The sequence below is a fragment of the Ochlerotatus camptorhynchus genome, unplaced genomic scaffold (assembly GCF_037179485.1).
Source record: "Ochlerotatus camptorhynchus isolate MF236.1 unplaced genomic scaffold, CSIRO-AGI_Acam_v1.1 ptg000112l, whole genome shotgun sequence".
Classification (NCBI taxonomy): domain Eukaryota; kingdom Metazoa; phylum Arthropoda; class Insecta; order Diptera; family Culicidae; genus Ochlerotatus; species Ochlerotatus camptorhynchus.
Genome location: NW_027040602.1, coordinates 1829021 through 1852244, shown reverse-complemented (window position 1 = coordinate 1852244; position 23224 = coordinate 1829021). Strand labels below are relative to the sequence as shown.

Genomic DNA, 23224 nt, shown 5'->3' with positions numbered 1-23224 from the left:
GATGTAATAAATCTAACCTTGCATTGGATGTAAGATCATTTTGTTTTGCATGTACCAGTAAAGGAGCATTTTTCCAACGTTTAAAGTGCATTTCATCGTTTTAATACACTGAAACCTCCGTTTACGAAGTCTTTTTTTACGCAGAATTCAATTTACGTCCCTCTTTTACGAAGTAAATCCCAAATAACGAGTTTTCTTTTTACGAAGTAAATTCCAAATAACGAGTTTTTTTTTGCGATTATGGGAATCTGGGAAAAAAATATGAAATATCCCACAATATGGGTATCTTTGGAATCGGAGTGAGATGTAGGAACCGGAAACCCATGTCTGACGCCATTTTGAAATCCAAGATGGCGGCATCCGGTTCATGAAAAACTGGAAGATACTTTCAATACCCCACAATATGGGTATATTTGGAATCAGGGTGACGTGTAGGAACTGGAAATCTATGTTTGACGTCATCTTGAGATCCAAGATGGCGGCTTCCGGTTACAGAAGAACTTGGACATTCTGCCATATACAACACAAAATGGGTATTTTTGGAATCGGAGTGACGTGAAGGGACCGAAAATTGATGTCTCACCCTATTTTGAAATCCAAGATGGCGACTTCCGGTTACAGAAAAACTTGGATATTCTGCCAAATACCCCACAATATGGGTATTTTTTGGAATCAGGGTGATGTGCAGGGACCAGAAATCGATGTTTGACCCAATTTTGAAATCCAAGATGGCGACTTCCGGTTACAGAAAAACTTGGACATTCTGACATATACAACACAAAATGGGTATTTTTGGAATCGAAGTGACGTGAAGGGACCGAAAATTGATATCTGACGCCATTTTGAAATCCAAGATGGCGACTTCCGGTAACAGAAAAACTTGGAAATTCTGCCAAATACCCCACAATATGGGTATTTTTGGAATCAGGGTGATGTGCAAGGACCAGAAATCGATATCTGACGCTATTTTGAAATCCAATATGGCGACTTCCAGTTACTGAAAAACTTCGAAATTCTGTAAAATAGCCCACAATATGGTTATTTTTGGAATCAGAGTGACGTATAGGGAACGGAGATCGATATCTGACGCCATTTTGAAATCCAAGATGGCGACTTCCGATTACAGAAAAACTTTGAAATTCTGTCAAATAGCCCACAATATGGGTATTTTTGGAATCGGAGTGACGTATAAGGAACGTCAATATCTGACGCCATTTTGAAATCCAAGATGGCGACTTCCGGTTACACAAAAACTTAGAAATTCTGCCAAATACCCCACAATATGGGTATTTTTGGAATCAGGGTGATGTGCAGGGACCAGAAATCGATGTCTGACCCAATTTTGAAATCCAAGATGGCGACTTCCGGTTACAGAAAAACTTGGAGATTCTGCCATATACAACACAAAATGGGTATTTTTGGAATCGGAGTGACGTATAGGGAACGGAAATTGATATCTGACGCCATTTTGAAATCCAAGATGGTGACTTCCAGTTACAGAAAAACTTCGAAATTCTGTTCAATAGCCCACAATATGAGTATTTTTGGAATCGGGGTGACTTATCAGGACTGAAAACCCATGTATGACGCCATTTTGAAATTCAGTATGGTGACTTACGGTTACACAAAAATCATGTTAAATAACCTACAATACGGGTATCTTAAGAATCGGGATGACCATCTTGGATTTCTAAATGGCGTCAGACATGGATTCTCGGTTCTCACAGGTTACTCCGATTCAAAAATATCCATATTGTTGTGTATTTAACGGTATTTTTCTGTTTCCTGTAACCGGAAGCCACTATCTTGGATTGAAAAATTACGTCACACATCGATTTCCGGTCCCTACACGTCATTTCGCTTCCAAAAATACCCATATTGTGGGCTATTTGACAGAATTTCCAAGTTTTTCTGTAACTGGAAGTCGCCATATTGGATTTCGAAATGGCGTCAGACATCGATATCCGGTCCCTACACGTTGCTCCGATTTTCCGATATTTAATTTACTAGAATCAAGGAATGTCTCGAGCCAGTTCTCTAAAACTCCAACAAAACGCTGGTCACTAAAACTGGGAGAATGATAAAAAACACCATAATTACCCATCTTCATGCCACGTACAATTGTAATGCCCAAGAACCAGTTGCCATCAATAACTTCGTTGGTACGAAGGTTGAATTGAACTGATTCTTTGACATAAATAGCAACACCGCCACTGTGTCTAGAGTGTGATAAACGCAGCAACAATATATCCCGGAATACTATACTGATCAAAAGCTTCAGTTTCTACAGTAGTTTCTACGAAGTAAATCCCAAATAACGACTTTTCTTTTTACGAAGTAAATCCCAAATAACGAGGTTTTTTTTACGCACTAATTCGATTTACGAACCCCCGTTTTGGTTCGTAAATGGAGGTTCCAGTGTATTACAAAAAAAAAAGAAGCATTTTCTCTTTGATAGCACTGCATATAAATGAGAACACGAATATATGTAGATTATATAGATGTAGATCAATTTAGCTTATAGAGCTGTTTTGGGACCTCCCTTAGTTCGGTCGGTAAAGTCACAGCTATAAAGGAAGACCTTGATGGAGTTCGATTGCTGGTACGATCTAGGAATTTTGCGAATTGGAGAATGTCTCGACTTCCATGGGAATAGAGTATGATTGTACTTGCCGTCGAAGCATAGCATAGAAAGCTCTCAACTAACAACTGCGGTAGTTCTGAGGGCAAGCGTTAGGTTCCTGAAGCAGAAAATACTGCACTGAATCCCCTTAAACATGTGATCGCAATAGCAAGATAATTACGGAAAATCTTTCAGAATTCATCAATCGATCAACATTGCTCACCACTGCGATCGAATCATCGACTGCGAGGACGGAACGGACGAGCTACGCTGCACGTGCAAGGACTACCTGAAGGACAAGTACGACTTTTTGATCTGCGACGGCAAGACGGATTGTTTGGATTTGACGGATGAGGAAGATTGCTGTAAGATTTGAAATTCTACATCGTTGAACTGAACAATCTTCTAAAAATGTATTACCCGCAGTTTCTTGCGAAGTCGGCCAGTATCCCTGTCGGATGAGTAAAGTTTGTATCGATGAGAAGAAGCTATGCGATACTAATCCGGACTGCCCACTACACGAAGATGAGCTTGACTGTCGTAAGTTTTGCTCGGCATGTTATGAGCAAACTAGCCTACTACGTTTTGTTTTTGTTTTTTTTTCTATTCTATTCAGTTGCCCTTACCGACGGTCACAAAGTCTACTTCGATGCGAATAACCTTTCCGAGTTCAAATACGAAGGATTGGTCGCTCAAAGCACCAACGGAACGTGGAATCTCATCTGCGGAGCAGAAGTTAACAATAAATCTGTAGAATCAATTGGAAAGATCTGCTCTTTCTTGGGATTTGCGTAAGTTTCCAATCGAAGTTTGAATAATATTCATCTAACAGAAGTATTTCAGTGGTCATCGAAGCTACTACCAAACCGTCCTGGAGCCGTTGTACAACGAAACAATAGACCTGGAGCGTCAACCGCTACTAATCAAATCCTACCGGAACATTACCTCAGAGCCGAACTGCAAAGCGCTTCACATCACCTGTATGCCGTACATAAATGCCACCGAGCACGAAATCAGCCACTTTGAAAATCAACACAAGGAGCAACCGATTCAGGTTAACATCCAACCAATCAATCCACTCGCTGACATCTTCTCCAAGACGCATCTAACCTTCCACGAGAATGCTCACATTGAGTTCATCGAAAACTTTGGTGATGACTACGATTGGCCGTGGAATGCCGACATCTACCTGGAGGGTGTGTTCCTGTGCAGTTCGATCATCATCGATGTGAACTGGATCGTGGTCGATAGCTCGTGCATGAGAATGATCAATCTAAAGCATGACTTCATTTCGGTGGTGGCCGGCGGGGCCAAATCCTACCTGAAGATATCCGGACCCTACGAACAGGTGGTTCGAGTGGATTGCTACCACTTCTTACCGGACGCACGGGTTGTGATGCTGCATCTGGAGAAGAATTTGACGTTCACCCGCCATGTCCTGCCGACGTTCATTCCGCAGAAGTACGATTGAATTTGAATGGTTTGGTTTGATTAAATGAGTGAAATGATCTTTACAGGAGCCATGAAATCGAGGATAATCAGTGCATCGCGGTTGGACAAGACAAATACGGTCGGACCAGAACTCTTAAAGTTCACATGAATATGACGAATTGTGGTGATCCGACGAAGTTCATCTGTTACCAGTTGGATCCAGATAAGGGAATCTACAATGCCGATCACTGCTATTCTGAAGGTAAGATCTTCCGAGCGTTCGGTTTTTCAGCTTATGAAAATCTTGCATTTCAGATGCCACCCGTTCGGGAGTTGTCGTTTGTAAGACCAAGCTATCTGGATGGTATCCCGTCGGCTTCTACCAAAACAAACACGGTCTCTGCGGATTCAACGAAGTCGTTAAGATGATCTCACTCAAGGAATTCTACACCGACATCCAACATGTGCTGAGTCATACACAGTGTGACTACGAGTTTCCTGCACCACTCTGTACTGGACTTCGGTGTCGATACGGCAAATGCATTGGACATTCGTTGGTTTGCGACAACAAACTGGACTGCGACGACGATTCCGATGAACGTCCGGAGGCGTGCAATGCGAGAAACGATACGTCGACTGCCTGCCTACCAACGCAATTCCGCTGCGGAAACCACCAGTGCATCGACAAGAACAAGTTCTGCAATGGACGAAACGATTGTGGAGATCTGTCGGACGAACCACACGAGTGCTCATGCTACACATATCTAAAGTAGGTTGAATAATTGCATATTCTGGAAGATAACTTTATAGTCATGCATATTTTCAGGGCTACCGATCCAGCGAAGATCTGCGATGGTGTTCGGAACTGTTGGGATAAAACGGACGAAAATCCTCGGCTTTGCAAGTGCCAGAAAACTAGCTTCCACTGTGGTGACAGTGGAACCTGTATTCCGTATGATCATGTTTGCGATGGTGAGATCGATTGTCCGGGAGAGGAAGACGAACGCTTCTGCTACGCACTGCAGCAGAATCCGGCGGAGACGTAAGTACACTGCATAACTATTTGGCGAATCATTCTAACAAACGAAAAACTCTACCGCAGCAACTACGGCGAAGTGATGCAGCAGAGCCACGGCATCTGGCATTCGAAGTGTTTCCCCAAAAACGATAAGTACGACGATCTAACGATCAAGAAAATGTGTGAGCTCGTCGGGTACCATCGAGTGCAAAAAGTGTATGGAAGAAAAATGCTTCTGGATTCACGGCTAAGGACGGCCAAACGGACACACGATCCCGTCGATAGGTTGCGAGGATCAGCAACGAAAACCGTGGTGCTCAATAAATTTTCCAAAGTGGCGATCAACGAGAAGCAGGCGTTCTATATGAAACCTAGTAGGCCATTGTTCAAACTGGTCAACTGGGATGCCGAAGACGAGCTGAAATGCGATCGACTGGAGATCAACTGTGGAGACTGATTTTTAGAATAAATTAAACAAAAAACGAAAAACTCCCATCTGGGTAGCCTTGCGATGACCTCCAAAGAAATCAGAATAATCACCTGGTGGTGAGACTCACCAAAATTAATGTGAAGAAATTAAGCTGCAATCGAATACTGATGCAGTGATGGAAAAAATCAAGAAAATCCTAAATCAGAAACGGTCGAAAATCACTGCTGATTTTGGGATCAGGAAAATCACAAACAGAAAATCACGGCGGATTTTATCTTAGCTGATCTTGAGAGTAGCAAAATCACACAGCAGAAAATCAAGGCTGATTTTAACCTTTGCTGATTTTGCGGTCACAAAAACCAAACGGAAAATCAATATTAGAATTGGAATTACAATCAAAGTAAAAATCCGACATCCACCGCCATTTTGGAATTCAAGATGGCGGACCAAAATCCAATATGGCCGCCCCGGACAGGGAATATTCATCTAAACCTATGCAATATGGGTTTCTACGGAATGGTCTCGATGAGAGGAAGCGAAAAATTGACATCCGCCGCCATTTTGGAATCCAATATGGCGGACCAAAATTCAATATGGCGGCCCCCGGACTAGGAATATGCATTTAAACCCATGCAATATGGGTATCTGCGGAATGAGGTCGATGAAAGGAAGTGGAAAATTGACATCCGCCGCCATTTTGGAACACAATATGGCAGACCAAAATCCAATCTGGCGGCCCCCGGACTAGGAATATGCATTTAAACCCATGCAATATGGGTATCTGCGAAATGGGCTCGATGAGTGGAAGTAGAAAATTGACATCTGCCGCCATTTTGGAATTCAAGATGGTGGACCAAAATCCAATATTGACATTGAAATTGGCGGACCAAAATTCAATATGGCGGCCCCCGGACTAGGAATATGCATTTAAACCCATGCAATATGGGTATCTGCGGAATGGGCTCGATGAAAGGAAGTGGAAAATTGACATCCGCCGCCATTTTGGAATACAATATGGCAGACCAAACTCCAATCTGGCGGCCCCCGGACTAGGAATATGCATTTAAACCCATGCAATATGGGTATCTGCGAAATGGGCTCGATGAGTGGAAGTAGAAAATTGACATCCGCCGCCATTTTGGAATTCAAGATGGTGGACCAAAATCCAATATTGACATGGAAATTGGCGGACCAAAATTAAATATGGCGGCCCCGGACTAGGAATATGCATTTAAACCCATGCAATATGGGTATCTACGGAATGAGCTCGATGAGTGGAAGTAGAAAATTGACATCCGCCGCCATTTAGGAATTCAAGATGGTAGACCAAAATCCAATATGGTGGCACCGGACAAGAAATATGCATCTAAACCCATGCAATATGGGTATCTACGGAATGGGCTAGATGAGTCGAAGTGGAAAATTGACATCCGCTGCAATTTTGGAATCCAGGATGTCAGACCAAAATCCAATATGGTTGCCCCGAACTGGGAATATGCATTTAAACCCATGCAATATGGGTATCTACGGAATGAGTTCGATGAGTGGAAGTTGAAAATTGACATCCGCCGCCATTTTTGAATTCAATATGGCGGACCAAAATCCAATAGGCGGCCCCGGACATGGAATATATATCTAAACCTATGTAATATGGGTATCTGCAGAATGGGCTCTTGATTTCCAAAATGGCAGCGGATTTCAATTTTCCACTTCCACTCATCCAGACCAACTCTGATGGCATGAAATTTCGGGGATATTTCTAACTCGAATTGCGTTGTAGCCATACTGCTAATTTCCTGTAATAATTGAACAAAAAGCCATGCAAAAATGCTGGAAGGAAGCATCAACGCCGGCAGATTCTGACGTATTCAAAGATTGTGTACCACCACAGAATCATCCTTACACACTTAGAAAAAAATGTGGTAAATTTAGGTGCTCTGAAACTGACATATATGAGCGTTAATTTTGACATACAATTCAGTAATAGCAGACACGAAATTCAGCTCAATCAACCGTACTTTCGACGAGTAACGAATTTTACAGTCTCGAAGCACTTAATTTTACATGAAATGATTGTTTACGTCTCATCCTTTATGGCAAAGATGGATTCCGTCACGTGTAAAATTAGTTATTTCTAAGTGTGAACGCTTAAAATTTCAAAATGGTATTACATTTTTTCGTGTTCTTAGAAATCCATGGAATGTTTGTTCAAGATATCAGTTATAAATTGCTGAATGCGGATGGCACTATTGACAAAGCAGCCACTGACAAGTCCGGAGTGATTTGAAATTTGGACGAAAGCAATGTAACAAACATGTCAATCGCCGATTTCTGGCGAAGAAAAGCTCAATCTCGTAAACAAACTAAACCAAATGATAGAAAAATCATTTCTCTACCTGACCGTGTTATTAGTTTCCGATATTGACCTTTAATTCGCAAGAAATCGGCGATTGAAGTGTTTATTTACAAAAGCAATTACGTCCAAATCTCAAATTTGTCCGGCGATAAAATGATGCATGCAAACCAGGTGAAAGTATCCAAGCTGGAAAAGTGTGCCATGAATCCGACGGTGTTGACCACAGATGTCCAAACTTGCAAATGCTCATTACAGCTAAAATACTATTTTTCGGATTTATGAAATTATGAGATATTTGAATGATAATTGTTTTTTACAAGATTCAAGAAGAGAAGGTAAAGTATGTGTGTGACACATAAAACCTGTCAATTTAGCTTTCAAAGGGTCACAATAGCGATTAGCTGTAACGATGAGCAACGCGATGAGCGAGTAATCATCGATCATAAAATCACTAGTTCTTGACCTTCTGATAGCAAAATTGACAAATTTTATATGTCATACACAAACTTTTCCACCTCTTCTTGCTTCTTACAAATTAAAATTATCATTATAGTATCTCATAGTTTCGTAATAACGAAAAATAGCATTTTAGCTGTAATGAGCGATTACAAGCCTATCTGTGTCAGTGCAAAGACGCTTGCGGTGACTTTGGATCATTTTCAGATATGTCCGGAAAAGTCATGGAACCAAAGTATAGTGTTACTATGCTGGCATAACTTTAATAAACAACTAAAGTATACAAATATTCCATCTAGGTTCATCTTGCGCAATATGGAAAACAAAATACATGGAAACCTATACTGATAGTGTTGAAATCAGCAGCTAGTAAGAAGTGGATATAAATGATGCGTAGTAATAAAAACTAGAGAGGGTCTAGGATAAGAGAGGAGTGTATTCTTATATCCAGGTGGTTTCTAGCAACACTGCCAATGCTATCAAGATATCCACTGCTCGCTTTGACAGTGTGTTTGGCTCCAAACCAGTCAGTTCCTCTCTCATCTAAACTAAAATCAGTGGTGTTGAGTACTTTTCACTGATGAAGTCTGCAAGTAGTAGACGAAATACGCGTATCTGTCAAAAGATAAGCAATTATAACCAGAGGTGGCAACAGTACATTTTTTGCAAAACCATCGTCCAGAGCAAAACAAAACAGCCGGCACACGGCCAGTCGTGTGTTTCTACATTACTAGCAAACAGCGGAGATAGAGAATAGGAAAAATGTCGTAGTTCATTATTTTTCAAACATTTTATTGAAATTACATTTTAGCTGCAAGCTTACGTGTGAAAGTAAATTATCAACCCCTCATTTACGCATAATTTTAACATCTATGCTTATGAGTGGTTAGTATTCATTCTTGTCTTATAATTCCATGCAATAAACCTCAAATAAATGCTATAATTAGTCAGAAATCAGCTACATTTTATATGACATAAATTTAGGTCGCACTCGCCGCTGGTCTTGTCTGCTTCATAGTGCGAAAATGTTCTGTCGCCTGCAGAAAAAAGTTTAGAAATGTCATGACATTTTTTTCCGTTTGCCAGTTTGTGTTTGTGTGTCTTCTCTATAGTCATTGCGCAAAGTATCAAACGGAATTTAAAGGAAATAAACCAACACAAATTACTCACCCGAAAAATTTTCTACACCAAACCAGGAATCACTCGACGAAACCGGCTTGGTTATACCATAGAGGTAACTCTAAGACTAGTACGTCCCGAAGAAACGTGCTCAACTTTTTGGCTCAGTTCTGGTACTATCTTCGGTCCCAAGCTAATCGATTAACCCCTCGAAACATAGGAAAATCCAATAACCCCTCATTTTATCTGTCAAACTTTCATAGCGAATCAAAACAAACATTATGTAGTACTAGAATTTCGACTAGAATGGGGTACGTCAATCGATTTGCTTGGTACCAATAGGCTAGTCAAGTAGTGAGCCAATTTAAAATCGTTAGTTTCGTATTGATTGTTGGAAATACCGTGTTTAACAGATTAGTCTACCTGTGATCCCACAGTATAACATAGATAAGACATTTGTTTTGGAGGAGCTCAGCATGTTTTGGAAGTACATTTAAGCCGTTAATGCATTTAAACATAAGAAACAGACCGTTGGAATGCTGCACAGAATAATTTATGTTCACAAATATGCATTGAATAACAAATAAACCAGCTCCAAGATCACACAACGCATTACGAAGTTACCTCAACGCTTATTATCAATCGCAGAAAATGGACATCCTTTGGCCAGTTTACCTGCAAGTTCAACGCAGCCGTCACTCACGTCCCATACAGCTGGAGGACAAATCTGCAAAAAAATCTCTTTCAATTCCTAACTCGAACTAAAATCTACAGCCTACCTTAAATAATTCCGTCTCAATGCAGGTCATTAGGAAGGCGGGAACAAAACTGCACTTTGCCTTTTCATGGTCCGGTATCGCAGTAACCCAGTCGTAACACTTGTCATAGACGCCTCCTATAAGGGGGGCAAAATTTGGATCCTCACCAACCAAATTTACAAACAACAATTTGGCAGCCTCCTTGTCCACAGTTCGATTCTTCATGACGCCCGACTCTTGGGCAATACATTCTCCTACGCACTGAATTGTAATAAAATACCGATAAAAAACATAAACTGAATAATGTACAAGTACCTAGCACATACGATAAGTTGATCATGCTCAGTCTGCGTCGGATCAAGCTTAGCAATGCATGAATTCGTGACATCGTCACCAAGCTCCACAGGACTTTTGCAGCAATCATCGGCCCGCTTGCTGGTTTTCAACTCATAACAGGATGGGTCGACAGGTGCACCATGTGCTGAAATCTGAGCGAATGAGTTGGTTGAAAAATTTGCTTCGAATCAATGTTTTTAAATGAAAACTACTTACATAGCCTACTAAGAGTGATAGAATGATAAACCACAAATTGAACATTGCTATGCCTTCTAGATTTGAAACTGCAATGATGGACTGCTCAAATTTGTTTGCTTTTTATATGTGATCTATTTTCCTATTCTAAACACATAATGATCGATCCAAAAAAGTTCGACAATGGGTAAGCTGATTACACGGTCATTGGAAATTCAAATTAGCCTTTCGTTCACACTTTTGGTCATGTTCGGTTGCATGTCATCGTTAAATCAAATGTAGCGTTATGAAGGAAGTATGCTTTTTATCTGATTTTTTTTTTCGCAGTTATTATAATCATGAAATTGCTACAAAGGGACAACCCTTGGTAAGCTTTCGTTTAAGTTCATCGCATTCTGATCCTACTTTCCAAACTCCGGTGGGACAGTTCTGGAATTATTGAAATCATAATTACGACTCGTTACCCGTTGAATAGCATTCAAAGCAACGATACAAACCAGAAACAAACTTGACTGCAGACAGTTCAACAACAGCATGGGCAGGGCACTGCAATTCGGCGGATTTGACTGTTCGTAAGCCATGTTCACCGACAATTGTCTATAGCACTGGTCAAATGTGCTACCGATTATGGGTGCAAAATTTGGATTTGATCCAATTTTCAAATTAAACAACCGCAGGGCAGCTTCCCTGTCTAGGTTGTTATCCTTGTAGACATTCAACTTCTTGGCAATGCATGCCACGAGGCACTGTTTAAAGATGAAAGTAATTGTACCTAATTCGTTCCAAGATTATTTCAGTAATGTACCTTATACTTTTCTGTGGCGTCAGTAGGATTTCCCATTGACAGTAGACAGTCTGAAACTTGCTGGTTATCATAAGGTTTTGGTATCAAGCAGCAATCATCCGCCCTTTTGGATGTACTTATCTCGAAACAGGTTGGATCCGGTGAAAAGCTGTTCACTGAAATCTAGCGAGGAAATCAATTAATGGCAAAGCAATCCATGATTATTCTTAATAAGCATCACTTACTGCGAGGCATAATAGTAAAAGTAATGAATTGACGAACTGTTTCCACATTTTTTCAGACAATAAGTAGGCTTTGGTTGCTTGGAATTGAATGAAGAAGGAATCGTTCTGCATCACGGTTTATATAACGAGCTCACTGTAACTATCTGCTATGATTTTAAAAATTACAACATCTTGAAAAGGCAATGAACCTTTCCTTGTTGACGTGTTTGGTATAACTCTCACGTCTTGAACAAATTAAGCGTAACATAGCCTGCCTCATAAGCAGGGTCTGTATGATGCTTCTTAAAGGGTTGGGCTTTGTTGTGACGTTCTACACGTACTACTTTGTACGTATTTTGTTAGGCTTGTTATAACTGTTCGTACATCTTGAACCATCTTGGATTAAACATTGAATTTCAACCAGTTTTCAAAAGCCTACTTCTAACTTCTAACTTAGGCACATCACTATTCTTACAATTTTTGTTGAGGTCTCCAATAACTGTACCAAATTTAGAACGAATTCGGTTGCGATTTGGATTTTCGAGTGTTCTAGATGCACTTCCATTTTTTTTAATTTACATTCGCCATCGACTATGTCGCACAGACTACTTACCTACGTGTCTAATTCTATTTTTAAAACAATTTTTAGTTATACTAAAGTCAAAACAGGTTGCTAAAATCCCTGAAGCAGGAGCTAAATGGGCTGTTGTACCCGTAACTAGTCCTATGTCGTGGAACAATAATTAATTTGAGCATGAGCATTATTGACCGCCCACGGTTGCTACTCTGTTATTTCCAGACCAACTGTAATTACACAGAGAACCAATAGACGATGCTTGGGATTAGCAATCATCCTCAATGTGTAAAAACTGGTGATCTCGAATTAGGCAATACCAGCGCCAGTCGCGCCTGAACGCAGGTCAAGAAAGGAATGGGTAGGAATGTGTTGACGTGACACTCGCTTTGATGGAAGCCGAGGAGTCCTCTGCACTTCCACGAGGAATCACAAGGATGTTGGGTAAGAGGGTTTGGTTTTCAGCAGGGTTTGTTTTGGTAAACGATAAGCTGAATTAATGTCCTAACGATCGTTTAACGCGAAGGAGCTTGGGATTGAACCCACGGTCTTCTGCTCAGTAAGCAAAAACGTTTGCCACTAGGCAGACGAGCTCCTTTTTAATCATTGACGAATCTTGAATGTGGATGGGCTTGAGATTAGACTCATGATTGTGGTGACCGACTTCTTTTTCGCCGTCCATTTTTAATATTAAAGATTTTTTTTTTCCTTATAACAACTGTACACTCCAAGATTAGTTTTCTGAATGCAGACCTCAGCCACACTCGAATTTTTCTAGCTCGCATTTTCTCAATCTCACACGCACACCTCTAACAAAACTCTTAACTGAAAACCCGTGTCTTGTCGGCACACAATTACAATCTCATCCCATTATCTTAGATCCTAATTCGCATACACACAAACATGCTAATTCGTGCGCTTGCCGATCCATTTTAGTCGGAACACAATTAGACCATACCCAACAAACATTGGAAGCCGAATAAGAGCTTATTCAGTCAAAAATATGCTTCTTCAGCTAAAAAATAGCTTATTCAGCCTTTATTCAACACAAATTGTTTGTTGGGTAGTCCCTCAACTAATACAGTTCGCTCTCAAAAGCATTCAACACACACATTTAATTCACCCAAACAAATACACCTTTATATCAGATATATTGGTTTCCATCGCTCAGCTTTCATTTGACATTCATAACAACTTTCACATTAAAGCTCTCCTGAGACTCCAACCATAAGCAACACGATAGTTTATCCAAGATCGTCCAATACTATATATTCGCAGTAAACTGTGTGAGAAGCGTAAACGTCAGTTTGTTTATTTGCTTCTGTTTTGATCTGTGGATCCCATCCAGAAAATATTCAGTTTCGGTCATTGCGTCATGTAATAAATCAATCCTCAATTGGTGAGTTATTTTTTTCATTATAATTTTATTCTTTTTATTTATAGGTATCATCTACATTACTACAATGATGTTCTGCTCAGTAAGCAAAAACGGTTGCTCTAAGGCCACCGAGCCTCTCATATCACATTATAGCGTTACTCAAGTTTTTATAACTATTCAAACCCGGCACCGACGACAACGAAAAGTTTTACAAAATACACGATAAACAAGCGATCTTACCATGCATTTTTAATATGAAAGGATCTAGGACCGCGTTTTTCTCTTCCTCAGTAAGCAAGCGAAGATCTTTGAAATCCTTAAACTAATAGCTACGAAAGAGTACTTAGGCCTTCATTAAGATACACTTTCACGCGATGTTCAATGTTTCGATTTTCTCTTTACGCATGGTTCAGACAATCATAACAAGCTATGACCGACGTGACGATTGTTTAAGACCTGGTTAAATAAGCTATTCAAATGAAATTACGTTCTCGAATTTCACTTGGAATGTAATGAACAACAGAAATACGCGATAATTCATATTTTCAGCGGTTGATGCTTAATTTTAAATATACTAACGGTACTGTCTACGACTACGAAGGCCATTACGACAGCGACTACGACGGCGCCTAAACTCAAAAAACTACACACGTCTGATCTAACTGTTTGAACACTTGATATTTTATTTGCACAATCACATTTATTTTAAGTGTATTTCACCATGGTTCAATGTGTTCTACACGTTAATTTCTTGTGTTTCAAACTTTGAAATGTTGACAATCTTTCTCTATCAATTCAAGTGTATTGCACATTGAATCGCACTACTGTTCAAAACAGATGGATTTGAAGTGTTTTGCATTTCAATGCGGTGTGAAATGCTTGTTCTGCAAGGTAAACATTGAAAACATGAGTTGTGACTTCATACTTGCCAACCAGCTTCATATATGAGAACAACCATGGACCAGTGAGATCGAACGAAGACAGCTGCAGCAGCACACCCCAACAGTTCAGGATCAATTCCCAAATCAGACCCATTAATTAAAAGGCATGTGTATGCTCTACCCTTTGGCAGTTTTGTTTATATATTTGTCGATTTAATATTGAGTCGGTAAAGTAGAAGTCGATAAAGTAGAATATTGTTGAGCATTGAACTATGATGTACAAAGCTATTGATATCATCATGTGAGGCACATAGAATCCAAGTGCGTCACAATTCGAACCAATAGTTTCGAGGCATGGTTCAAAGCATAAGATTCACACATGAAATGGATGTGTTTCACAATAAGCGCAAAATTAAGTGTGAGGCACATGATGATGACGTGTGAAATTTTTTGAGTGTACGAAAACGACAACAGAGAATTTGTAACTTACCATTTGTCTAGGATAAACACCCGGCCCGGCACCTCCACTGGTTCTTCATGTCCGCTATCTGTCACTGTTTGCAAAATATCTAATAGTAATTACCTTTGTTGTAATACTTCCTGTATTGCCATGGTCATCTGGGAGGAGGTTCGCATCTAGTGCTTTCCCCAGGAACCGTTCACGGCCACCAGCTACCGCCCGTCCAGTCTTGGGTGTATCCAGCGAGGCATCCTTCAGCTTACTCACAATCTCCGTCACTCGATGCAAATCGCAGGCACACTTACGCTAGTTACAAAAAAAAAAAAAAAAACACCCGTGCAAAGAAACGGATCCAATAAACGTCACTCTTGCGAAAGCACACCCGTCGTCGTCGAACGGCAAAAAAGGAATCGGTGGGCAATTTAGTGATACGGATTTCCAAAATCAAACGGGAATGCACGAATTTCACCACACCCAACTGCGAAACACGTTCAGAAGCACTTATGGTACACTTTCGTTCGAAAACACTTATTTTCTTCAAAAACAGTTGCGAGTGAACCAACATCATCACCGCGTAAATAAACTAAAATTAAAATTATCACTCGCGATGCCGCAAATTTCTGGACTGGGAGAAAAAATCAAACAACGCAGATAGCGTTAAATCTTCTGTTGCTTGCAAACATGATGAATCATGTTTTCTTTCTCGATTCTAAAACTTCTCGGAAAGCGAGAAAACCACCACTCACATACGTATAACCGTCCGGGAGGCAGAGTGCCAGCGCTAATCCGGCAAATGCAGCCGAAAACTATGAAAACGAATGCACGCGCAAAACAGAGAACAAACTTAATACACAACCGTATCCAAAGGGCGTTCGAAACTCCTCTCCGTGGAACAATAATAAATTTCTAAAGATAAAAATTATTACAGTACCCGTTCGACTTTGGCATGGTTCGATATTGGCAACAAAACCACAAAGCTGTTCGATTTTGGGATGGGGTTCAATTAAACGGATGTTTGTAGATAATGTATTTTCGGTTCATGCGATCACAATTTTTAATAAAATTAAAATTATTGAAGTCTTAGTCATGAAGATGATTCCTCTCTACTTCTCGGTGGTCCAAAATCGTCGGAATCATAAAAGAAGTTTTAAAATAAAACGAAAGTCGAAATATATCGTTTGAGGCAAAGAAAATGATCGGTGAAATCAATAGTAGTTAAATATATAAAAAGGATACAATAAATTAGTCTTAAGAGTGAGTTTGTAACGAACGGAAGCAAAAAATAAAAAAAAATCGTCCGTTTAGCGAAAACTAGAAAAAAAAGAAGATTTTAGTTTCAGTCGCTTGGAAATGGATGGTCTAGAAATCGAGAAGGTGAATAAAGAACTATACGCCAAGAATCACCAGCAGATCAAGCAACTTGCTGCAATTGCTGTCCATAGATATACAAGGAACATGGTTCAGCAATCATCCAAGTCTCAGTACCGTACTCATGGAAACGAGGATGGATTGCCTAGAAGTCAACATCGGTCATCTGGAAACAGACAAAGCTTTCGAGGAGGAGGAGGATATTTGCGGAGTGGATCTACAAGATATACAACAGTTTCTCGTAATCCATGTTGGAGGTGCACTAGTTCATTCCATGTAGCTGCGAATTGCCATGCAATTGTGAAAATTTGCCACCATTGTTAAAAGAAGGGTCACATCGAACGTGCATGTCGTGCAGAGAATTCCACGAAGCGCACGTTTCCGGAATCCAACGATGCAGCTGCATCTAAGATCAGAAAAATCGCAACCGTTTCTAGTCAGGAATACGATGATGATAACGGAAATGAGGCTGTAAGTGAATTGTTTTCAGAATAAGTTTTAGATTCGTTTTTTTTTTTGCTTAATTTGAAATAATTCAGAGAACAATTTTATTAAACAAATCGTAATATGATATAAGTTAGTAAGAAATAGCTTTTTTTTTTTAATTCTTTATTTAAGAGATTTTTAGCCTTAGGCTAGTTCATCTCTAAAGGTAAGAAATAGAAATAGCTATTTTTCGCCTGATTTTTTTCTAAATTTTCCTTGTTGTTTACAGCAAGCAGTATGTCGTTTGGCTTGTACAGCTCCGCAATCTAGTTCCAAAGGAATAATCATTGGATTCATAGCGGGATTGCAAGTCAAGTTCTTAATCGACTCGGGGGCAGAAGTTAATACAGTGGATAAGGAAACTTTCTTTGCTCTGAGAAACAACAATTCCATCTATTGTTTGAAAGATGGTTCGGATAAAAAACTTAATGCATATGCGACGGAAGGAGAAATTTCAGTAATTGCAACTTTTGTTGCAGAATTGTATATTTCCGAAGAACGTCCACGCTTCACGGAAAAATTCTATGCTGTTGAAAACGGAAGACCTTTGTTAGGCAGAAATACTTCAGTCCGGTACAGTGTACTGCAAGTTGGTTTGAATGTCCCAGTTCTTACACCTCCTTACATCGACTGCAGATTGCAGCCAGGGGAAATACGAGCTTTGATATGTTCAGGAGAATTTCCAAAATTCAATGTTCCACCTGTAAAACTCGTATACGATAACAGCAGACCTCTGTAACGAAATATATTTACCAACATACCACCAGCATTCAAGGAAGAAACTGAAAAACGATTAAAAAATCTGCTATCTATGGGAATTATTGAACCGGTTACTGAAACAATTGATAAATCATTCTGTTCGTCGTTGTTAGTAGTACCGAAGGGCAAAAATGACATCCGGCTTGTAGTTGACTTAAGGGGTCCAAACAAGAGTATAATTCGAACACCATTTCGAATGCCAACACTGGAAAGTATATTAGCGGATTTTTATGGAGCAATTTATTTTTCTACAATTTACTTCACAGGTGCATTCTTCCATGTTGAACTTCATGACAACTCAAGACACTTGACCAATTTCTTCGCTGGAAACGCAACTTACCGTTATAAGATACTACCTTTCAGATTATGCAACGCGCCTGATATTTTCCAAGAAATCCTTCAAACAGTAGTGTCTGCAGGATGCGTGGGTTGTCACAACTATTTAGATTATATATTGGTATCTGGAAGAACACAATCTGAACATGATGAGAATCTCAAGGTTGTTGTATTGTACAGTAATTATATAGTACTCCAAGCAAAATATTCATATTGAACAATTTCTCTCTAGGTGGTTCTTCGCTGCCTGAATGAACACGGCGTTAGTATAAATCATGAAAAATGTGCAATAGGCAAGCAAACTGTGAAATTTCTAGGGTTCCCTCTTTCTCATGCCGGATAACGAGCTGATGAGGACAAATTGATGGCCATGCAAGGTTTTTGCAGGCCGGAAAATCAATCTGAGGTTAAAAGTTTCTTAGGGCTGATGAACTTCATGGAACGATTCATTTTGAAACGAGCGGAACGAACCAAGAATTTGAGACAACTTGCCAAAGCCGAAACCTTTTATTGGAGACAAGATGAAGAAGATGAATTCGTTTATTTGAAAACTGAGACATTGAAGTCTATATCGAAGCTAGGATATTTTCTTTCCGAAGATCAGACCGAGTTATTCATGGACGCTTCTCCTATTGTACTGGGAGCTGTATTAGTTCAATATGATCATGCTGGGGTTGCCAGAGTAATATCGTGTGCTTCAAAAGCATTAACAGATGCGGAGAGACAATATCCTCAAACCCAAAAGGAATCATTAGCGATGGTGTGCGTAGTTGAAAGATACTCATTTTACCTGTTGAGTAAATCTTTCGCTGTTGCTGATCTGGCCAAAACCAGGCCCACGAGACAATTTCTAGTTTCTCAGTCCCTATTATTTGCCGCTGAAAAGCTGTTCCGAAGACAAGTAGAACCTCCACGAGGCGTCTCATCATTCGTTTCGTCCCATCATTAGTTCCATCATTCGTTGAGTCGCAGCGTTGAACCTGACTATTGGCCACAAAAAGGCTTGCCAATGCACATCAAAAATCGACTACATACATCCGAATATTTGTTTATCTCAAATCAACGGAAGACATTCCGCGCAACTACCATAAACTGGACTAGTTCATATTGATCTTCGTCAAGCTTCGTCTACAATTTGGACTTCTACATCAACACATGTCAGCCAGCCTTCAGTTCAATTGGCTAAACTTGGTGAGTTCGTTCCATTTTGTAAATTTTTATCTTTTCAACCCAGTAACGTTGGGAAATCACCTTTTTGTAGTGCGTTACTGATATAATATCTACCACCGAATCCTAGTCTTGACAGCTTCGAACTAGGGAATCAAGATTTTTCAGTAATCAAAGGATTACATTTTAGTGCTTGTTACTTTTTATGACTTGATAATAGTGACAAGACTCGGGTTGTGACCACCGCTGATATGCAAGTCTATATTGTATATTCCAAATTAAAAACATTGATTATGTTCAAAGAGTTTACAAAATTCTTTTCCTTTTGTCCTTCTCCTTTTCCTTTTGTCCTTCTCCTTTTCCTTTCCCTCTTTTCTTTTCAGAAATTGAGTAATGGCGCTATAGTCATAAGCTATAAAAGTCTAGGACAAGAGTTAGTGCTCATGTCCCAACCGTCAGAAGATGTTTTGATGTTTTCAACGACCAACCAATCATTTAATTACCAAAATCGGAACATACGGTACGAGATGTCCACGTTTCATCCATTTATTGGATTCTGAAGCATCGTGTTTTCTGAATCATCTTGCCCCTTAAATGCTGCACAGTAGGCCTGGCCGTTTTGATATATGTGGCGCATCTTCTTTATGGCAATCGTACGTATGGCAAACATCCGTTTGGCTAACGCATTTATGGATTTTATCTTACAATCATCGAAAGTTAAATTTGGATCGCAGTAAGCCGCGCTTGAAAGCTGACGTGTTTGTCTTTTGCTGCGTATTTTTCGTATGGAAATTGAACACATTTTGGCTTTAAATTTGTTAATTTGTGTGCTGAAATTTAGTTTCAAGTGTTCATAAAGTGTTCATTTAGTGATATATCGTGTTTTGCCTAGGTTTGCCTTGAGTGGCTCGGTTGGCCTTGAATCTAATTTTCATTGCCTCCCAGGAGCCCGGTTCTCCGGATGCTTCACTTTCGGCGTGTACCACTTGGTATAGCAGGAATTTCTTTCGGCCGTCGGGACATCTTAGCTGAATGGATTTCCTCTATTGGACCCATGCCAGCTGAGATCTGTTTTGTTTGGATTAATCGTTTGTAGCTTGTCTTAAATCATTTTGTTTTCTGTTGTTCCTCTGTTTCATTATTTTATATTGTTATTTTTTCATATAAGTTGAAGAGCCAGCAACCAAAGTTATTTACTAAATGTTAATATACCATGTATCTAGAGGTAACTCACTCTGAGCCCTCTCCTTTCTCCGGAGATGAACTAGCCATAGGCTAAAAATCTCCTTAATAAAGAACTAAAAAAAAAAATTTTGAAATGCTATAGAGCTATCACTTTCTAACTCCCGGACTAAAGCTGTCTATAATGACCATAAATGCGACATTGTAGAAAGAGTTCTTCCATAATACCACTGCCGGCCAGTGGGGGTTAGAGGAAATATACACACACACACAGACACAATAATCGAAAGTTGAATTTATGTTTAAACTCAAAGCTAATGACATGCCCGGATCTCTTGACATTATCCGTTATGTTCTAAAATGTTCACTTTGCTTAGCCTGATCGCAACTTAATGGCCGAGTAGTAGAAAACATGTTCAAAAGTTATGTTTAACGTGAAAATTGTTAAATCTTTTCACAACATCTATAGGGTGGGGCAAAATTATCAGCCTCTTTTTTTGTCTCAGTGTACAGCTCGTATTTGACGGATTGTAATTTCAACACACCTATGTCTATTTGGGTCTTGGTTCATTGTAAGCAAACGTGAAAAATTCCGTTCGAATCCGTTGGCGAGTAGTGCCACAATGAAGCGAATATCATCACTTAGTGCAGAAATCGAGCTTTACAAGCAAGAAAATCGTCCGGTAATGTATCGCTACACACTTAGAAAAAATCATGAAAATTTAGGTGCTCAAAGACTGACATATGAGAGCGTCAATTTGGACATAAAATTGAGTTATAATAGACGAGAAATTCAGCTAAATCAAACGTACTTTTCGTCGAGAAACGATCTTTTCAGTCTCGGAGCATTTAATTTTACATGACATGTTTGTTTACGTCTCACCCTTTATGTCAAAGATGGATTACGTCACGTGTAAAATTAGTCATTTCTAAGTGTGTAGGATTGACACTGCCAATACGAACTATTCGAGTTACAATAAAATATGATGTGCTTCCAAATTTGTCACAGACGGTCTTGAAAACCAGTCTGACCACGGCCTGGGATGCTTAATATGTAAAGGAACGAACGTCCATCGGCGATCAACCTACCTAAACGAATGAAAGCATGTGTGGCAGCCGACCAAGGACATTTTGAGAAATCCATGTAAATTTTACGAAGTACGTTTGTGTATCAACTTTTCTCAACATATATTGTAATTTAATATACTAGTTATTATGTAGTGGCGAAGGTGGATAATTTTTCCTCACCCTGTAGGCAGAAGAGCAATTGCTTAAGCACAGAACAGTTGGTTGACTAAGTAATCTAATAAACATTCGCTATATGGTGGTTCAAGTTAACTCATGGTCATTTGTAGTTTTTACTGTTGGCTAAACAATTATATCCCATGGATTTGAACATCATTTCCGACAATTTCATCCATTGTTTGCTTTTTGTCCCGAGTTTTCGTCACCCAATCCCGACGTATAAAAGCTACAAATTTCCCCTCCATCCTATGTTACCAGTGTTTGCCGTCGTGACTACATCGTTTGTTCACGCCAGTGCTGTCAAAATGACAAGAACAACTCCATCCACGTTGATCGTAGTTCTCCTCTTAGCCGGGGCATTGGCTCAACCTAAACCGGACGATCCTTCGTGCATACAGGGTAACCGAAAAAGGATCCCCGATTGTTGTCGCATGCCCTTCCAAGTCGATCAGAGTATTTTGAACCGCTGCATAGCCGAGAATCCAAATATTGCTCTCCCAGCTCCTGGCGTACAACGGACCGAAGGATGTGTGAGCTATTTTGAACCCAGTTGAAAAACAATCACCTTTATTATAAACCTAATTTTATTTCAGTGCCTCATTCAATGCATTTTGACCACGGTGAATGCCTTCAATAATAACGCGATTGACAAAGAAGCAGCCAAACGTGCAACAGCGGAAACCATTGGATCGGATCCGAACTTTAGCCCACTGGTCGATGGTGTAATTGATGAATGCTACAATCTGGTCAACAATAATGCCACTTTTACGGCCACTCCAGTTTCGGCCACACCAGGCCGACCGGGATGTAGCTTCGTACCAGAGGGATTTATCAATTGTGTGAAGTCGAAGCTGTTCCAGCAATGCCCCGCTGCAGTATGGACCCAGGATGCTGATTGCGATCAATTGAAGCAGAAGATTTCAACGGGCTGTTCGTTTTATTCATTGATGGGTTGATTTTCCTAGAGAATCTTTAAATAAACCGCAATTAATGTGCATTAAGGTAGCATGATGATTTTAAAATGATATTTTTTTAATTTCACATTTAACATCATTTGTGTCATTTCATATCGCATTTACAGGGTCAGGCAGAATAACTGGCACCGCTTTTAAAATGATGATATGTGGTCAATCTTAGACAATTGCAGGAACTGGTGGAGTTTTCGAATAACTGAGGCCTCGATGGGTGATAGCTCAACCTCAAAAGAAAGTTCAAAACACTCTTATTCGGTCTTGAAATATACCCATTCGTTTCGGCTGGACTGGGAGAATAAGAAGGGCGCAAGTAACAAAAAACGAATTTATTCTTCGATCTGTCAACTGGTGGACTGTATATGACGGGAGTTAGTAAAATTTACGTTTATCTTCTGTTTTTTTCATGTTTGAACATTTGGTTTAACATTTCAATTGATTAGCCTTTGGCTCTTCATCTTTGTTCTAGTTAATTGTTTATTCTAATGTGATGATTGCGTTTAGCGCTAATTTACAGAATACCCTTTATGTGATTGTTTTGGTTTGAATTAAAACAATTGATAACCTAGCTATTTGAGCACAGGAACCTGCCTAACTACTTAAACTAGGTTGCCAAATCACGAATGATCTGGTGGTTGATCGCAGACAGGCGACTCTGTACCTTTTCAGCGTGGAAATATTTCGCTC

General features: G+C 39.8%; 4 protein-coding genes across 4 annotated transcripts in view; 2 read left to right on the top strand and 2 right to left on the bottom strand.

Annotated features, from left to right (window-relative positions):
- ndl (serine protease nudel) overlaps window positions 1-5532 on the top strand; it is a 28382-nt gene extending 22850 nt beyond the window's left edge. Inside the window, exons 8-15 of the mRNA XM_065219830.1 lie at window positions 2819-2988; window positions 3050-3163; window positions 3240-3414; window positions 3467-4084; window positions 4141-4316; window positions 4370-4823; window positions 4881-5096; window positions 5157-5532. Coding sequence (XP_065075902.1) covers window positions 2819-2988; window positions 3050-3163; window positions 3240-3414; window positions 3467-4084; window positions 4141-4316; window positions 4370-4823; window positions 4881-5096; window positions 5157-5529 — 2296 coding nt within the window. The 3' untranslated portion in view covers window positions 5530-5532. The remainder of the gene's footprint in view (window positions 1-2818; window positions 2989-3049; window positions 3164-3239; window positions 3415-3466; window positions 4085-4140; window positions 4317-4369; window positions 4824-4880; window positions 5097-5156) is intronic.
- Window positions 5533-10058: 4526 nt separating this feature from the next.
- LOC135699553 (general odorant-binding protein 67-like) lies at window positions 10059-10802 on the bottom strand. The gene is made up of 4 exons (XM_065219829.1): window positions 10744-10802; window positions 10518-10679; window positions 10213-10452; window positions 10059-10160 (listed from the first exon to the last, which is right to left on the bottom strand). Exons 1-4 carry the CDS (start codon window positions 10786-10788, stop codon window positions 10059-10061), a joined length of 549 nt encoding a protein of 182 aa, XP_065075901.1. The 5' UTR covers window positions 10789-10802.
- A 256-nt stretch (window positions 10803-11058) lies between these two features.
- On the bottom strand, window positions 11059-11761 carry LOC135699552 (general odorant-binding protein 67-like). Its single transcript, XM_065219828.1, has 4 exons — window positions 11752-11761; window positions 11528-11682; window positions 11220-11468; window positions 11059-11151 (listed from the first exon to the last, which is right to left on the bottom strand). Exons 1-4 carry the CDS (start codon window positions 11759-11761, stop codon window positions 11059-11061), a joined length of 507 nt encoding a protein of 168 aa, XP_065075900.1.
- Window positions 11762-21826: 10065 nt separating this feature from the next.
- Window positions 21827-22522, top strand: LOC135699537 (general odorant-binding protein 67-like). Its single transcript, XM_065219816.1, has 2 exons — window positions 21827-22096; window positions 22160-22522. The coding sequence occupies exons 1-2, from the start codon at window positions 21872-21874 to the stop codon at window positions 22520-22522; spliced, it is 588 nt and encodes a 195-aa protein (XP_065075888.1). The 5' UTR covers window positions 21827-21871.
- The last annotated feature ends 702 nt before the right edge of the window (window positions 22523-23224 follow it).

Coding starts and splice junctions, on each gene's coding strand:
- LOC135699537 (XM_065219816.1), top strand. CDS start 21,872: ATGACAAGAACAACTCCATCCACGTTGATCGTAGTTCTCCTCTTAGCC. Junction 22,097..22,159: donor TACAACGGACCGAAGGATGT/GTGAGCTATTTT, acceptor ATTTTATTTCAG/TGCCTCATTCAATGCATTTT.
- LOC135699552 (XM_065219828.1), bottom strand. Junction 11,469..11,527: donor ACGCCACAGAAAAGTATAAG/GTACATTACTGA, acceptor ATCTTTAAACAG/TGCCTCGTGGCATGCATTGC. Junction 11,152..11,219: donor TGCAGTCAAGTTTGTTTCTG/GTTTGTATCGTT, acceptor CAATAATTCCAG/AACTGTCCCACCGGAGTTTG.
- LOC135699553 (XM_065219829.1), bottom strand. CDS start 10,788: ATGTTCAATTTGTGGTTTATCATTCTATCACTCTTAGTAGGCTAT. Junction 10,680..10,743: donor TATCACTCTTAGTAGGCTAT/GTAAGTAGTTTT, acceptor TCATTCGCTCAG/ATTTCAGCACATGGTGCACC. Junction 10,453..10,517: donor CTGAGCATGATCAACTTATC/GTATGTGCTAGG, acceptor ATTACAATTCAG/TGCGTAGGAGAATGTATTGC.